The sequence below is a fragment of the Piliocolobus tephrosceles genome, chromosome 8 (genome assembly GCF_002776525.5).
Source record: "Piliocolobus tephrosceles isolate RC106 chromosome 8, ASM277652v3, whole genome shotgun sequence".
Lineage (NCBI taxonomy): Eukaryota > Metazoa > Chordata > Mammalia > Primates > Cercopithecidae > Piliocolobus > Piliocolobus tephrosceles.
This window is the reverse complement of record NC_045441.1, coordinates 131,204,633-131,223,200: the sequence shown is the minus strand read 5'-3', so window position 1 is coordinate 131,223,200 and position 18,568 is coordinate 131,204,633. Positions and strand designations below refer to the sequence as shown.

Genomic DNA, 18,568 nt, shown 5'->3' with positions numbered 1-18,568 from the left:
CTAGGAAACAAACAGGATTGTATAGCTGGTTTTTTTCTACAGTAAATACGGCTGATTGAAAACTCTCCATAAACTAGGTACTAAAGGAACATATCTCACAATAATAAAGAGCCATAGATGACAAACCTACAGCCCATATCATACTGAATGAGCAAAAGCTGAAAGCATTCCCCTTGAAAACCAGCACAAGACAAGGTTTTCTCTCTCACCACTCCTATTCAGTGTAGTACTGTAAGTTCTGACCAGGGCAATCAGGCAAGAGAAATAGATAAAAGGGCCAGGAACAGTGGCTCATGCCTGTAATCCCAGCACTTTGGGAGGCCAAGGCAGGTGGATCACCTGAGGTCAGGAGTTCGAGACCAGCCTGGCCAACATGGTGAAACCCCGTCTCTACTAAAAATATTTTAAAAAATTAGCTGAGCGTGCTGGCCCGTGCCTGTAGTCCCAGCTACTCAGGAGGCTGAGGCAGGAGAATCACTTGAACCCAGGGGGTGGAAGTTGCAGTGAGCCGAGATCGCACCATGGCACTCCAGCCTAGGCAGCAGAGGGAGACTCCGTTTCAAAAAAGAGAGAGAGAGAGAAAAAAAAAAAACAAAGGGCATTCAGATAGGAAAAGAGGAGGTCAAGCTATTCATATCTGCAGATGACATGATCCTGTATCTAGATACTAGATCTTGTCATATAGACAAGATCCTATATATAAAACTCCATCATCTCAGCCCAAAACTTTCTTAAGCTGATAAGCAACTTCAGCAAAGTCTCAGGATACAAAATCAATGTACAAAAAACTCTACCATTTCTATGCACCACCAACAGTCAAGCCTAGAGCCAAACCACAAATGAACTCCCATTCCTAATTGCCACAAATAAAATACCTAAGAATACAGCTAACCAGGGAGGTGAAAGATCTCTACAAGGAGAACTACAAACCACTGTTCAAAGAAATCAGAGATGACACAAACAAATGAAAAACGTGCTCATAGATAGGAAGAATCGGTATCGTTAAAATGACCATACTGCCCAGAGCAATTTATAGATTCAATTCTATTCCCATTAAACTACCATTGACATTCTTCACAGAACTAGAGAAAATTATTTTAAAATTCATATATGTAACCAAAAATGAGCCCAAATAGCCAAGCAAATCCTAAGCAAAAAGAACAAAGCTGGAGGCATCAGACAATCCCACTTCAAACTATGCTATAGCGCTACAGTAATCAAAACAGCATGGTACTGGTACAAGAACAGACACATAAACCAATGGCAAATAATAGAGAACCCAGAAATAAGACCATACACCTACAATTATCTGATCTTCTACAAAACTAACAAAAACAAGCAATGGGGAAAGGACTCCCTATTCAATAAATGTTGCTGGGAAAACTGGCTAGTCATATGTAGAATGGAAACTGAACCCCTTCCTTACACCAACATACAAGAACTACATTATTTTATAGCTTTCTTGAATGTCTAGATCTCTCTATGCAGTACCAACCCAGGTTTCTGCACATGAAACTTACTCAAACCATGATTATTGAATAATAACTAAAGTGGTTAATATTTAGTAAAAAAAAAAAAAAAAAAAAAGTTGCTTCTTTTTAGCCCAAAGGGATAGTCCCCAGCATTGCCATACGACCCTAGGTGAAACTTGTTTGGTAAAACAGAGACTTGTGCATAAGCCAAAATTTGTAAAAGAATAAACTAGCATGTTATTAATGTTGATTACTTTGGTAAGGTATATCAATGGACTTTTTTCATCCTGCAATTTTTCTATTTTCTAATTTCTGTTTAATAAGTATATAGTATTATAGTATATACAAAGAAAAAAATTCAGCCTGGATGTATCAAGTTATCTTTGATAAGAACATCACAGCACTTCTAATATAAAATTAGCTGCACATTCCTGTAACTGATTACACCTCGGGCTGAGTGAGGGTTTCATACATAGGGAATCTGGGCTGCCACCATTGCATCATACAAACTGGAGATTTCAGCATCATTCTGGTATCCATAGCGACTCAGCTGGAATCCCAAGGCCCAGTATGGAATCATTGCTGGCCGACCGATCAACTAGAATAAAAAGAAAAATGCATCCAGATGGACTTCTTAGGGAAGAAAAAAGGTGGTTGACTTATACTTGAATCAACTTGAGTGTTTCTGCTAAGTACTGTCTAAGAGGCCTCACCCAAGAAAGATAAGAAAGTCCAATAAATGTGGAGCAACTACGGACATATGGAATGATAGAAACATTGTAATTGGAGTTTTTTTATATTCCAGAGTTTTCATTCTAGGAAACCTGAGATTTGCTGGTTATTACTGATTAGCAATTCTTAGATAGGCTGTTTAGCAAGTGAGGGACACATGGGATATTAATATGGCTTTATAGAACCATAATACTAAAATATGATTTCAGCAAAGGCAGTAATAATCTAGTCGTGACACTCAAGGATCAAAAGAAAAAACTGCCTTATCTCAGTGCTAATAATGTGGTAATAGCATTTGACAATATATTGATGGACAGAATGGCTTCTAACCTCGGTGTATTGCTGAGTTACAAGTTCAGGGGTTGGCCCCAAAACAATGTAGAAGTCCAAAATCCCTCCAGTGGTGCGGTATGTCAGGGCAGGAGTGGGCTGTAATGTCACATCTGTAAGAAAAACAACATACATGAGGCAGATCCTTGGAGGTGTAAATCACCCAGATAGAAAACCTGCTCTAAAATTTGCTTTCTTCACACTCTCTCTTTGATACCTGCCTTCTCTAGAAAGTCTTCTCTCATTCATTAGAATCAGAGGTGTATTTGCAGGTACCCCAAATGTAATATGCAACCTCAACTACTTTTATCACTCTGTGAATACGAGCCAAAGTTTCACAGTAAAATAGGCTATGCCAGAGTAGGAGCCATAATTGATCAAAATTCCACGCTTAACACCTGATCCAGAGTTCTTAATAAATCTTGAATAAACAGATGAATAAATGGAAAGTCAGTTTATTTGTTCCATTTCTCTTGCCCCCTGAATGCCTCTATTTCTATTGATAATCCAGGTCAAAATAGAGTGGTTACAGCTGTTTCTGGTGGTGCACGGGAGCTGTGCCTCTGCCTTACCCATAGCATTGCTATTTAGCAGGAGCACTCCATGGGCACTACCATCCTCCTCCAGTGCCATGTAGTAAGGGTGGACACCATAGGAATTCTTCTTGTACTGGGAGTCACGAGGGTAATAAACAAAAAGAAAGTTCAAGATATTGTTTTCATACCATAACCCAAACAGCAAACTCTTACTCATCATTAAAGATTCAGCTCAATGTCATGTCCTTTGTTGGACCTTTCTTGACCCTCCCTTCTACTCCAAGTTAAAATCTGTGTCTTCCCCACTTCATGCCTTCCTCATTTATTATTATTTAATTCAATGATATATTATTACATAATCCAGTGATTCCACTGTGCTATCACTATTTCCACTTCTATTTCTCTCACTAGCCTATAAGCCTCTGGAGAGCAAAGAGACTGTCTTATTAAATCTGTAGCTAAGCACTTAGCAATGTGCCTGACACATAGAATACATTAAGTAAAAGTTTGTGAGATAAATAAAATTCATAATTGACAGAGGGAAATATATATATATATATATATGCCTTTTCGGGACAAAAGAATGTGACATGTAGACTATTACAGCTGAGAGCAGAATATAAGAAGAAGTTGATGAGCAAGGTATCAGATATAAGCGTAAGGATTAAAAGAGATTTACATTGAGAGACACTGATTGCTAAACTTATTCCATTGTCCCTACCGCAGGTGGCTCATCGCGAGCAAACATTCCCCATGTGTTCCAGTTCATGTTTCGTCTGAAAGTCGTGTGCTCAGTTTCCCCAAAACCATAGATGTACTGAGAGGGCAGACGTGTAGAAATGGAGAGAAACATGTCATTGAAGGTGAAGCCAGGGAGTTGAGAATCCCAACTGCAACACAAAAGCAGACCACACTGAGCTGGAGACCACTGGCCAGAGCTACTTGGAATGTGTTTGGAATGTCTAGTTGATTCCAAAGCCTCCTTAATTATTGCAGGTTCAAATACTTAAGAACGTTAAGTAGAACATGTATTTTTCTTTCTCTGAAATCAAACAATACTTCATTTCTTTAAACTTTGATTAGTTTTGTTAATGACTAACCAAAAACAAATTACCCATTAAAGCATGGGAAAAATAGATATACTCTAACAAATGCACACATATTTCCACAGCATCTCTGAGATTAATATTTCACTTGAATTAATTGTAACACTGTAATTAAATCTAGAACTACTCTAATTAGAACCAAATAAATAGTGCTTACATCACAGTGCTGGAGTTTTTGCGTTGGATCTGGATTCCAAAAGGATTGTTCTGAATCCTGACATCATACAGATGGTTTTCAGGGTCACCAACTGGTTGGGGAGGAGTGTTCAGTGGTACTGGAACCTCGTACCTTTCATTAGTGGGGTCATAGATCTGGCAAGAAGAGAGAAGAAAACTTTCTGGTAGGGTCTCAGACCTAAAACTCCTCATGCCACCCCATATAATTCAGTTTCCACGTTTTTGACCAGTTTGCACCGTATCAGTAGGCATCAAACATCCCTAAGCAAATGGATGTGAGGCCTGCCTGCCCACTGTGCCCCATACAGATGCTGAAGTTCAAAAATGCCTCAGTAAAACCCATTCAAAGCCAAGGAGGGCTCTTCCTCTAAAGAACTTGTGATAGAAGGGGATAGAATTTCATAAACAGAATGTGTGTGTATATGTCTGTAAGTGCGTGGCATGCAGACATGTATGTGCATAGAACTGTGTAAATTTGTATGTGTGTATGCATGTTAGGAATGAGAGAACTGAGTTTTCATGTGGACTCTGAGATCTCCTTACTGTTTCAACTTCCAGATGTTGCACAGCTTTCCCATTCCTAAAGTTTCTTTTCTGTATCCACCCCTTGTTCCTACTTACCTAACAGGAGTGACATGTGGGAAGAATAAAAGGAATGAAAAATGTTATGCAAGGACAAGGAGTATCACCATTATGAGTGACTATCCTGTCCCTCATATTATTAGCCCCAAATTTGTGCTTAGGTGAAGGTTTTCTTTTTTCTTTCTTTCTTTCTTTTTATTATTATTATTTTTAGATGGATTCTCACTCTGTCATCAGGCTGGAGTGCAGTGGTGGGATCTTGGCTCACTGCAATCTCCACCTCCTGGGTTCAAGTGATTCCCCTGCTTCAGCCTCCTGAGTAGCTAAAACTACAGGTGCGCACCACCACGCCTGGATAATTTTTTTGTATTTTAGTAGAGACTGGGTTTCACCATGTTGGCCAGGATGGTCTTGATCGCCTGACCTCGTGATCACACACAGGTGGATCACACCTGCACATTGGTTAAATAAAATATTATTAAAATTAATTTCACTTTTCAAATATACATTTAAAAATGTGTCTACTGGAAAATATGTGTGGTTCACACTGTATTTCCAGTAGACATATTTTTTAAGTGCACATAGCAGTAGGTCTCAAAGTTTGGTCTCTTGACCTGCAGCACCAGCCTCACCTGGGAGCTTCTTAGAAATACAGATTCTCGAGGCCAGGCGTGGTGGCTCACGCCTGTAATCCTGGTATTTTGGGAGGCCAAGGCAGGTGGATCATCTGAGGTCAGGAGTTTGAGACCAGCCTGGCCAACATGGTGAAATCCCATCTCTACTAAAAACACAAAAAATTAGCTGGGCGTGGATGCGGGTGCCTGTAATCCCAGCTACTTGGGAGTCTGAAGCAGGAGAATCGCTTGAACCTGGGAGGCAGAGGTTGCAGTGAGCCAAGATTGTGCCACTACACTCCAGCCTGGGCAACAAGAGTGAAACTCCATTTCAAAAAAAAGAAAAAGAAAAAGAAATTCAAATTCTCAGGCTAGGCCCCAGCCTAGGTCTACTGAATTGGAAACCCTAGGGATGAGGGCCAGAAATCTGGGTTTTAAAATGATTTGAAGGTGATTCTGATGCATGCTGCAATTTGAGAATTACTGCTAGAGAAAATAATTCTAATATTGCAATTAAGTTAATGCCTCTCATGTGAGTTTGCCACAAAGCAGATGCATTTTTCTCAGGGCTAAAGGATGATTCTTTGATGATGTTTGTGACCTAGAATGCTCATCATTATAGGGAATTCACGGTCCTTATTGATCTAAGGTCACATCCTGGCTCTACCATCTACTTTATGACATTTACCTCTCTACAGGCCTTAGTTCCCTCATCTGTAACATGAGGGATTTGGATAAAAAGCTGTTTCAGCCAGGCACAGTGCCTCATGCCTGTAACCCCAGCACAGTGGAAGGTGGAGGGAGGTGAATTGCTTGAGGTCAGACATTTGAGACCAGAAACATGGCAAAATCCTGTCTCTACAAAAAATACAAAAATTAGCCAGGTGTGTAGGCGCACACCTATAGTCCTGGCTACTTGGGAGGTTGAGGTGGGAAGATGGCTTGAGCCAGGGAGGTGGAGATAACAGATTGTACCCCTGCACTCCAGCCTGGGTGACAGTGGGAGATCCTGTCTTGAAAAGAAAAAAAAAATGTTTTAATTGTTTCAATGACTTCTATCCATACAGAATCGTAAGCTAAAACTCCATATTGAGAACCAGAATCTGCAACATGGGCCTTACCTTGACCTGCAGCATGGTTGCTGTGTGATAGATCACATTCAGGCGGAGGAGGCTGACCTGTGCAGAGACAGAATCAGAGGCAGCAGCAGCAGCAGCTGACTCAGAGGCCATCAGGAGGGAAAGGTTTGCAGTAATGCTGGTGCCCAGGTACTGAATGTCACTAGCAGCATAATTAGGGATGGTGTCATAGTAACAGGTGGGCACTCCAGGAGTAGCTGTGTCCTGGAACAACAGGAGAAAGTCTTGCTCAGCCTCTGATACGACACTGAGGCTGTCATTCCTGAAGAAGCTTGTTAACACAGACTAAGTCTCTGATACCGTGTCCACGGTTATGGATTGAATTGTGTCCCCCAAAATAGATGTTAAGTCCTAACCCCTGATACCTGTAAATGTGACTATTTGGAAGTAGGGCTTCTGCCATGAACAAATTAAGATGAGGTCATTGGGACAGGCCCTGATCCGGTATTACTGGCATCTTTATTAATAAGGAAAATTTGGACACAGAGATAGACATGTACACATGTGACTATGAAGACAGAGAATGGGGTGATGCATCTACAAGCAAAGAAATACCCCCAAAGTCCTCAGAAGGAACCAGCTCCACTGACACCACGATCCCACTTCTAGACTCCAGAATTTTGAGGGAATAGACTCCTGTCGTTCTATGCCACTCAGTTTGTGGTACTCTGTTATGGTAGCCCTAGCAAATGCACACACCCATTTTTTAAACACACACATTGACCTATAATGAGTGAACAGTGACAGAGCAGCAGAAAGTTTGATCTAGAGACAGGAGCCTCCAGGCAGGGTTCTACTCCCCGGGTCCTTATTGCCTCCCATGTAATCTAGAGGAAATCACTTGTTCTTTCTAGTTTCCATTTTCTCTATTGTTCAAATAGAGAGGAACAGCCTGACCTTATGCTTCCTGTTTGTGTTCTGCAATAGACAAAACAAGATCGGTTAAAATATGCAATGCATAATGCATACCCAATGTATATTATTATGTTTAAAATTGGGTTTTTAATGATATGGTTGGAGTGGCAATGAGAATGGCAATAAATTTCTTCTGATTTGGGATATCTGAGGAAAATACTGATGACTTATCATGTAGAGTTGGCAAAAGGCATGTTACACAGTGTCCTGGTTTTCTTCAAGCCACAGACATTTGAAAAGTGTTTTCCAGGTACCTAATTACTTGTGGGACAGTTTTTACAACTTCCTAATCTGTTTCTGGTCATTTACCTCCCAAAGACACCCCCGCTGCTGACAACTCTCCTCAGAGGCTGTTGGATCGTCAAGGTAGCAGTTGAACTTCTCCAGGTCACTGACAGGAAGATTCCACCTAATAGAGAATTCTTGTCCCAGTACCAGTCCTTGGAGATCAGTGATGGTTACCACCTGGGGAAAGAGACAGTCACAGTGACAAAGGAAGGGAGGGAAAGGCACCCAGAAAGAGTTCTTGGCTGCAAGTCTGGAAGTCAGGACAAGGGGATCTATTCCTTCCTCCAAAACCACTTTGTCATGAGATATTTGGAACTTGGCTGATTCCTGGGCTTTCTCACTTCATGGAGTCATTGTGGAAGTGTTGGATGGGAAGAGTTTTCATCATGCTCATGAGTGCAGATCACAGGCAGGACTGTCATTGTTAGGCTTACTGTCCTCTGGGGGTGATGCTTATCAATTGAATAAAAGTAGTAATAACAACAATAGCTAAACTTTATGGAGCATTCACACAAGCCAAGCACTGTGATAACCACTTAATAAGCATGATCTCCATTAATCCTAGAGAACAGTTCCATGCTGTCAATGTTATGACTATCTCCATTTTACAGAACAGAAAACTAAGATACAGAGACACCTAATACCCTAAGAGCTGAGATTGGAGCCCCATTCTGCCTAACTCTAAAAATCAAACTCTTACCTCATGCTATATGTCTTGTCAACATGGAAAGGGGCTGATCTAAGAAATAATGAATTTCCCAGACCTTGAAATATTCAACTAACAATGTAAGGGAATCATTCAATAAGAGCAAAACTGGATTTCTCCTTGTGTTACTCCACTTACATTTTATTAATGGCATGCAAATAGCCTAAAACAGTAAGGACAAATATCAACTGTTTCTCAAAGAGATTCTCCCTTCAATGAGAGGATAAATGTGTAAATACCATTACACAATCTATTCACTATGTCACAGCTGGGATCAGAGTGTCTCATTTTAAGTGTGCCCAGAGAACTTCCTTCTCTCAGGCTTCCAACTCCCACTATCTTCTACAGAGCCCTGATACAAACAAAGCAGAGAGGTCCTTCTTTAGCATGCACATGTTTCTCCTGCATCCTCCCTGTGATATGTTGGACCTCCCAGCAAGTCAGTTGTGTCTGATTGCCCACAGTCAAAAGCAAAGTAGGGCCGGCTGTCAGAGCCAGGGGTTCTGGAAAGGACCCTGCAGAATGGAAGGATCTCTTACCTTTGTGGAAGCATTGTAGACAACGCTTGGACTGGAGGTGGCGACATTATTCAGTAAGACGGTAACATTAGCTGGCTGTTTGTCCATTCCCAAGATTGTGATTTCTGTAAACATGAGGTTGTCAGTGTCCGTATAGTTATTATTTATAATCTTTGCTCGTAGATGGTTCTGGGAGGGGGAAAAAAAAGTCAGATTAGAAACCAGGTACTTCAGACTCTTATTATCCCTAAATACCAGTCAATGTCTCATTTTCTGAGATCCAAGCTGTTTCCTTTTCTCTGCAGTTTCAAATGTTGCTAGGTCATCATCTCTAGGGAACTCGTTCACTCAGACTCTTATCAATCTTAAATTTTTAAGTAATATTTCATCTTCCTTTTGGTTTGCTGGTTCTCTACTGATTCTATTACTCAGAAAATTTGTCCCTGACACTGTAGAATTTTCAAGCAGACAAGATAGGTACTCACACAGTAAACAAAAAGATACGAGACTCATTGGCACACAAAGATAAAGACACACACATATACACCAAAAGGGTCCAAGTAAGTTTTTCCTTTTATTTTACTAATAACGATGATAAGAGCTAAGAGTATTAGAGTATGTATTATGTGCCAGGCACTATGCTAAGCATTTTACATGTACTATTTCATTCCGTTTTCACAGCAGACTATGAGGTTGAAGCTATAATTACCCTGATTTTTCAGACGAGGAAACTGAAGCACAGAAAATTAAATAACTTATTTAGGGAACAAAGGTGACACAGTTGAGCTATGACAAAGAAGAAGGTAGAAATTAAGACCGAAGAAAAAAGTGGCAGTTTGATAATTTAAAAAAATTAGAAGTCCCATACATATATGCCCAAATGATTTTTTACAAAGACAGATTTTTTTCAACAAAGATGTTGGGGCAACTGTATATACACAGGCAAAAGGTTGAACCCCAACCTAAATCTTACATGTTATGTAAAAATTAACTGAAAATAGATCACAGACTTAAAAGTAAAAGGTAAGGCTATATTTTTTTAAAATGGGAGATAATATTCAGAATCTAAGACTTGGCAAAGAGATCTTAAACTTGACATCAAAAAGCATAATCTATAAGGAAAAGAATGATAAATTAGATTCATCAAAATTTAAAATGTAAATATATAGGTGGTAAATAGACATATGAAAAGATGTTCAACATCATTAGCCATCAGAGAAATACAAATTGAAAACACAATGAGCTATAACTACACATCAATCAGAAAAGCCTTAAAAAAAATAGTGACAACATCAGATGCTGACCATGATGCAAATAAATTAGATTACTCAAATGTTGCTGGTGGAAGTGTAAAATGGTACAGGCATTTTGGAAAACAGTTTGGAAGATTATTATAAAACTAAACATGCACTACCATAAGACCCAGCAACTGCACTCTTAGGCACTTATTACAGAGAAATAAAAACTTATGGCCAGGCACGGTGGCTCACGCCTGTAATGCCACCACTTTGGGAAGCTGAGGCAGGTGGATCATGAGGTCAGGAGTTTGAGACCAGCCTGACCAACATGGTGAAACCTCGTCTCTACCAAAAGCAGAAAAATTAGCCAGGCGTGGTGGCGCGTTCCTGTAATCCCAGCTACTCAGGAGGCTGAGGTAGGAGAATCTCTTGAACCCAGGAGGCAGAGGTTGCACTGGGCTGAGATCGTGCCATTGCACTCCAGCCTGGGTGACACAGTGAGACTCCATCTCAAAGCAAAACAAAACAAAACAAAACAAAAAACTTATGTTCACACCAAAACCTATACATGAGTGTTAGTAGCAATTTTAATTTACTTGTAGCAGTTCACAACTGGAGCCAACTCAGACACTCTTTAGCAAGTGAGTGATTTTTAAAAGGTGGTACATCCATAACTTAGAACACTACTCAGCAATAAAATGGAGCAAGCCGTTGTCACACACAACTTGGATGGGTTTTGAGGGAACTATGCTGAATGAAAAAACCAATCCCAAAGGTTGCAAACTGTTTAATTCTCTTTACAGAACACTCTTGAAAGGATAAAATTATAGAAATGGTGAACAGATGATTGGTTGCCAAGAGCTGAGGAGGGATAGGGAGAGGAAGCAAGTGGACATGCTATTAAAGGGCAGCAGGAGAGATCTTTGTGCTAATGAAATGTTCTGTATCTCAACAGCATCAATGCCGGCATTCTGGTTGTGAAATTGTGCTATAGGTTTATAAGATGCTACCATAGGAGAAACTGGGCAAAGGGGTATATGGGAACTCTGTGCTAGTTCTTACAATTGCATGGGGATCTTTAATTATTTCAAAATAAAAAAGTTACTTTAAGATATATATTATATCTTATATATATAATATTATATATATTCTATATCTCAAAGTAGATCCATTTTTATAGATATAGATGTAGATACATATATATATATATATATTTAAAAGAAAGGAGAAATAAGAGAGAGAGAGACCGCCTCAAAAGAAAGTTCTGCCTATACATGAACAGGCTTCTAAGAAAACCACGTCAGAATTCCCTCATTTTCTGCTAGCCTTGCTGCTTTTTATTCCTCAGTCCCCTTGGGAAATAGATATGAGGCAAATGATGTTCTGTATCTTCCAGGCTTTGAAAGTCACTGCTTGATACCTGTGCCAAAGGCCGAGTTTTACCTGCTACGAAGGAGAGCTGTTATGGAAGAACCTTCAAAAGGTGCTACATCACTCACTAACCTGCCCACACCTCATATACACTTGCAAACATCAAAAAAGGCACATCTTGGAAGCCAGTACCCATCACATAAAACTCAAAGGCAATCGTTTTTTTTTTTTTTCCAGGAAAAAACAGTTCTGCACAGAACTCATACCGGTTTTGTAGCAGCTTATAAGCCTGACACACATTAAACACTTTCATGTTCATTTGATTCCTTTTTGGAATCATAACAGTAAAACTCTGTCTCTGTTGCACATAACCATGTGTCTATATTAAACTAAAAATTCAAAGAGCCACCACAGCAAGGAACATACGCTGTGTGTTCCTCAAAAAAAGTACTTACAGAGGTAACAGAGAAATCATATAGAATATACTTCTTTTCAGTTACAGCATCTAAAAAAGAAAGAGGAGCACCCGTTACTATAAGAAGCCATGCAGCTGGGGAGTCCTGCTCTTCTCTTCATTTCATCTGGAATTCCTTTACCAACCATCTAGCTCTGCTCATCTGAGTTCTGTGCATTTTTTCTTTTTCAAACTCCTGCAAATATTTCCTGGACCATTTTCTCTAAATTCACATGTCAGTCTGTGGCACCATTTCACTGGCATGTAAAACATTTTGATTTGCATTATAGTTATCTACATATGCATTGTATCTAACCTGCTGGATCATGAGTTCCTCAAGGTCAACACAATACATACTAATTCCATGTAGGACAGGATTTTTATATAATCACATAAGCTCATGTGAGGTGTTTACATGGAAACCTTACAGTGAAAAGACACACTATACAAATCGGATATTTCTTCCACAAACTAAAGCAGTATTTTCCAAAGCTATTTAAAAAGTGTATTATCTGTTACTAATAATAATGTCCAAGAAAGAGAATAATTAAGCTAAATGCAATAATGTCAGTTGCTTTGGTAGAGTCAGTAACACATAATTTGTGCATTTGAAGTCTATTTGAATGCATGGTGCTTGGCTAATGGAATTTTCAGAATGGATTTTAACCCATTGATTCTAAGCCACAGATGTAAACGACAGTGCTAGTAGGACTAGTGCCATATTGGGCAGCCTGTGATGTCTAATTTTCAGGGAGAACCACAGTGATCCACAGGAGTGGTGTCTTGAGAAAGTCTACCTTTAGATACACCGTCATCCCAGTACAGCTCCCCCTTTGCTTCTCTCTTATAGTCCAAGGCAATGATGAGTCCCAGGGAATTCCTCCGGCTGTAAAAGAGTAGTTCCCAGTTTCAGCAAATGTAGATAAGATGGAACTATGTGAAACCAACCACCTTCATGCCCCAGGGACAGATAATCCAAGAGTCTATACCAGAAACTAAGTAGATGTTGATATTGGGTGGACACACAGGAGCTGGGTGTGGGCAGGCAGCAGGGATTGATAGTGAGTGGACATAAAGGGAAGGGTGGATAGAGGCAGTTCTTACTGAAAACTGTTTGGGCTGCAATACATAATATCAACAATTAGCCTTGTTAGGTGCTTAGCATGTGCCAGGCACTCTTCTAAGTGTCCCACACATTATCATTTATATTAATTTAACCCTCATAATAACTCTACAAAGTTAAACTATCATCATCTACAGTTTACCAATAATAAAAAGAAGCACAGAGAAGTAAGTTGCCCAAGGGAAACACAGCCAGTATGTAGCCCAAACCAAGGCTTGAACCCAGGTTCTGTAGAATCTGAGCTCTTGACCTCCAAACAATGTTGACTTCCACGTGATAACTTTTATCTCCTATTTAGCTCAAATTCTCTGACACAGTAGGGAATATACCTAAGGACAGTTTCTGGCCATAGGGAAATCCTCCTCAGTGATTATTTTGACTAGTTCTATAACCTGATTCAATCCCAAAGTGAAGGACTCTGCAGATGTCCTTAGTAGACTACCATTTACAAAATAAGGACTAAGATGCCAATTTTGGATCAGCTTTGAAAGGAGTGGGGGATGATTACTGATGGGTGACTTATCCCTTGGCTCATCCACAAAAATTCCTATTTGTCTTTCTCATAATGCCCTGCTCCATTAGAGCACCAGAATAGTCATACCTTAGAAGAGTGAGGCGCTTACCTGGCTTCTGTGGTTGTGTTCGGCTTTTGAGTGGGAAATATGTAGCCCCCTCGCAGATGAAGTCCTATTTTATCACCTGGGAGAAGCATATTCACCAACTGCTTCCTCCATGGGATGGCCACTCCCTAATCAGCAACAAAAACAATAGATCAGGTAATAAGTTGTTTCAGCTAGGAGGGGCCTTAGATATCATGTCGTTCAGTTGACATATCTTAAAGAAGAGACAAACAGAGACCCCCAAAATGAAGTGACTTGCTGAAAGCATATGGGTAGTAGAGGGCACAGCTGACACTCCAACCCCCTTTATTTATTTACATTACATCAAGCTGTCATTCCACACCTGGGCTTCAGTTTCTAGGCTATCACAGCCAAATGGTAAAGCCTAGTCCTGATAGCTACACAGTATCCAGGTTGATATAATGAATTTCCATAAACTTACTCCAGTTATTCAAATTATTTCATCGTACATTTGGAAAGGCCTTCTGCTATGGTCTGAATGCCGGTGTATCTCCAAAATTTATATGTTGAATTATCTGGGTATTAAGATACCCAGAGTGATAGTATTAAGGGGTGGGGCCTTTTGTGATATGATTAAGTCATGAGGGAGGAGCAAGGAGGTGCCATCAATGAAGCAGAGAGTGCCTTCACCAGACATGGAATCTGCCAGCACCTCGATCTTGGACTTTCCAGCCTCCAGAAAAGTGAGCAATAAATTCGTGTCATTTATAAATTACCCAGTGTAAGGTGTTTTGTTGCGCCATCCTGAACCAATTAAGATGCGTTTCTCACAGAAAAAGGACCACAATCAACTAACTATAAATCTTGTACTATTATTCTATGGCAAGCTTCCAAGACTGCTGCTTTAGAATTGACCTCTGCTAGAGGCAGGTCTCTGAGCCAACCGGGGCTGCCTTACTTACTGTCTCATAGTCATACCAGGTGGCATCAGGTATGTATGCTTTCACTTCGTCCACACCCTAGGTAAACAATGAGTAGCATTAGCATACCCCACTCTACAGTTTACAAAACACCTCCAAGCATCATTGCACGTGCTTATCTGAACAATCCTGAGAGATGGTTGAGATCATCCCATTCTACAAAGGAAAACACAGACACTTAAAGGTTGAGCAATTTACCCAAAGCAGAATGTAGCTAAAAATGATTTGTTTTGCTCAACGCTGCTGCACTTTCTAAGAGAAGCAGAGAACATCCATTCACTGAGTTAGTCACATAATTTGACAGTTGGGAGGACAGTGAGCCAGCCAGACCCCAGGAAAGTCTCCCAGCAGAGCTACTGGTTGGTTAGCAGGACCTGTCATCAGATGGTGTGGCTAAAACACCAGCTCAAAGGGCCTTTGACATGGGTACATTGGCGATATTTCATGTTTACAAGCGGATCAGCATAATCCTTCTGATCCTTGCCCCACACTTTGCCACTCACCCCTGCTTCCAATCACACTTAATAGGATACACATGGTCCTTCATAGTTGGACTTCAGAGCATCACTTTCCCTTTGCCCAGCACTCGTCTCTCCCTCCCTTCTCGTCTCCACAGGTATTCTCTCCTCGCAGCCCAGCCTAACCCAATCCAAGAGCACACCCGCTCTGGACAAAGGAAAATATAGACAGATGTTCAGCACACACACCCCAAAGTATTTAAAGCCATTGTTACTGCTGCAGCCATATGCCTAAGGACTTAGGCTTTAATTTTAAGGCAATTTTACAACATGAAAATTGTTTTGTTTGGTGGAGCAGTAGGACCAAGATTACTAGTTTTTTAAAAATTTCCAAACTTTCATGATCTCTCTCATTTATATTCATATTTTCATATAAATGCAGTCACAGATACTCAGAAACCAACTTATCCAGCTATAGAACCACGAGGACAAGTGCAATACCCCCTTTCATTGTTTAGATTATAAACATACTTCATATAAAACCGGCGTGATGAGGAGTCCAGGTCCCCATAAGAACTGCTCATGCACATCCCATGTGGCTGAGTCCTGGTAGAACCTAGTAAAGAGGTAGCACAGTGAAGGCAGGTGAAGTCTCCAAAACAGGACAACAGCACATTACGTAACAAGATCCTAACTAAGCTTGCTACCACAAACAAAGTCAAGTGAAACTACACATCAGAAAGGGAGTCTTTGAGAATCAGGAAACTCACTCATGTACAAGGGGCCTTGCTACCGTCTCTCCCCGTGTGTGAGCACGGTAGAAAAGGGTATAGAGATAGGGCAGCAAGGTGTAGCGGATGTTCAGATAATGTCTGGAGGAACTCAGCAGCAGGGAATCAGCACCAAAGGCAGCAGGATCCTGGTCCTAGGAGAAAATGGGAAGGAAGGGCTGAATATTTCTTTCCATCATAGTTCAGAAGTTCTCTTACAATAAGAAGCTTTCCCAGATGAAAGTAGCCACTTCCTCCAACTTGGAGAACATCAAAGCATTTCTAGAACTGAAAAGATACTGATCCTACCCCTTCATTTTATACACGAAAAAACAATATCAAGGATTATATGACTTTCCCAATGGAGAATTGCAAGCAAGTGGCAGAGTTTAAATTTGGTGTCTATCGGCCGGATGAGGTGGCTCACGCCTGTAATCCCGGCACTTTGGGAGGCCGAGGCAGGTAGATCACGAGGTCAGGAGATGGAGACCATCATGGCCAACATGGTGAAACCCTGTCTCTACTAAAAATACAAAAATTAGCTGGGTGTGGTGGCATGTGCCTGTAATCCCAACTACTAGGGAGGCTGAGGCAGGAGAATTGCTTGAACCAGGGAGTAGGAGGTTGCAGTGAGCTGAGATCGCACCACTGTACTCCAGCCTGGCAACAGAACGAGACAGCCTAAAAGAAAAAAAAAAAAAAAAGTTGATGTCTGTCCTCTGAGGGCAGTTTGCAGCATCCCCAGAGCGAAATGGAAGCCCCACAGAGGTTGCCATGGAGATAAAGGGGGACCTGCCCCCTCCAGGGTTGTTCCAATTTATTTTATATGTTGAGGTTTCTCATAATATTTTATTTGGAAAATAATATAAGTTGTACAACTACTAAAAAAAAAATCCATTGCCTTATAAGCCACATTGCCTGCCACCATGGTAATTTCCTTTTCATGTGCTTGTATGAATTTTAATTTTAACATTTTATGTCCAGTTTAATCTGTAATGTTTCCACCATCGACATTTGTTTTATTTTCCCTATCCCAAAGACTAGTGACCGCTATTCGTTCTTTGACATACATTGTGCAAATAAATTACGAAGATGTTTTTTAGCAGATTTTATCCAAGAGTAAAAAAATAACCCTTTAGAAGAAAAATCTAATTTTCCTTGGACCCAGAGATAGAAATTTTCCATCAATGGTCGGCATTCATTTTGTTCATTTCCCAAGTAATTTGGAAGATGCGAAAGATATACACGTCATCTTTTGACTTGTCATCCTATACTGTGTTACTGAGAATCAGTTTTGGATAAAGTTACCCAAACTTTTTTTTTCTTTTGCTTCCTAAGAGGCCTATTTCTCCCCTCTAAATAGAATGATTCCATGAGATCACTCTATGCACCCAGTGTAGGGCTCATGAAAACTCTGAGGCCAAATATTAAAGAGAATAACACTCCACAGCCTCCTCATCGTGGTTGTCAACCGAGAAAGTCCAGAGCTGTGCTGCCCACTATGGTGGCCACGAACCACATGAAGCTGCTGAACGCTTGAACTGTGTTTATTGAGACTGAGGAAGTAAACTTTACATTTTATTTGATGATAGTTACTTTAAATATAAATCTTAAAACTGAATCAATGTAATTTTTTTTTCCATTAAACCAACTTTATTGCTTTGGTAGAAAAGCATTTTATTTCAACTGCATACAAAAGATCTTAGCATACAAATTGAGATATGCTACAAGTGTAAAATGCATGCCAAATTTTGAAGACCGAGTAGAATGAAAAGGATATAAAATAGCTCGTTAATAATATTTTGTGTTAAACACAGGTTGAAATGATAATGCTATGTAATACACACACACACACACACACACACACATATATACATATTGAGCTATATAAAGTATGTTTAAAATAATGTCCCTGTTTCTTTGTACTTTTTTTTTTTGAGACAGAATTTTGCTCTTGTTGCCCAGGCTGGAGTGCAATGGCGTGATCCTGGCACAGCGCAACCTCTGCCTCCCGGGTTCAAGAGATACTCCTGCCTCAGCCTCCCGAGTGGCTGGAATTGCAGGCATACACCACCACACCTGGCTAATTTTGTATTTTTAGTAGAGACAGGATTTCTCCATGTTGGTCAGGCTGGTCTGAAACTCCCGACCTCAGGTGATCCTCCCACCTTGGCTTCCCAATGTGCTGGGATTACAGGTGTGAGCCACCGCGCCAGGCCTCTTTGTACTTTTTAAGTTTAAACTGACATAGGTGACTGTCCTTATAATTTTATTGAATAGAGCTAGTTTAGTCAAAAGAAAACATGCGTTTAAACCTAGCTTCCTGGGTTATCTGAGTGCCCTCATCTATGTAAGCCTTCCAGGACATGGCTGCATGAAGAGCACCCACCCACCTGCTCCCAGCCACTTGCTTAGACATTTAGAAATAATTCATCTCATGCCGGGCGCGGTGGCTCAAGCCTGTAATCCCAGCACTTT

The 18,568-nt window shown here is 40.4% G+C and overlaps 1 protein-coding gene across 1 annotated transcript in view; it reads right to left on the bottom strand.

The window, feature by feature from the left end:
- MGAM2 (maltase-glucoamylase 2 (putative)) overlaps window positions 1–18,568 on the bottom strand; it is a 107,132-nt gene that overhangs the window by 49,497 nt on the left and 39,067 nt on the right. The window contains 14 exon segments of the mRNA XM_031936079.1: window positions 1,945–2,070; window positions 2,535–2,647; window positions 3,107–3,203; window positions 3,792–3,960; window positions 4,334–4,488; window positions 6,671–6,892; window positions 7,913–8,068; window positions 9,137–9,304; window positions 12,180–12,229; window positions 12,976–13,064; window positions 13,925–14,049; window positions 14,845–14,901; window positions 15,852–15,936; window positions 16,091–16,245. Coding sequence (XP_031791939.1) covers window positions 1,945–2,070; window positions 2,535–2,647; window positions 3,107–3,203; window positions 3,792–3,960; window positions 4,334–4,488; window positions 6,671–6,892; window positions 7,913–8,068; window positions 9,137–9,304; window positions 12,180–12,229; window positions 12,976–13,064; window positions 13,925–14,049; window positions 14,845–14,901; window positions 15,852–15,936; window positions 16,091–16,245 — 1,767 coding nt within the window.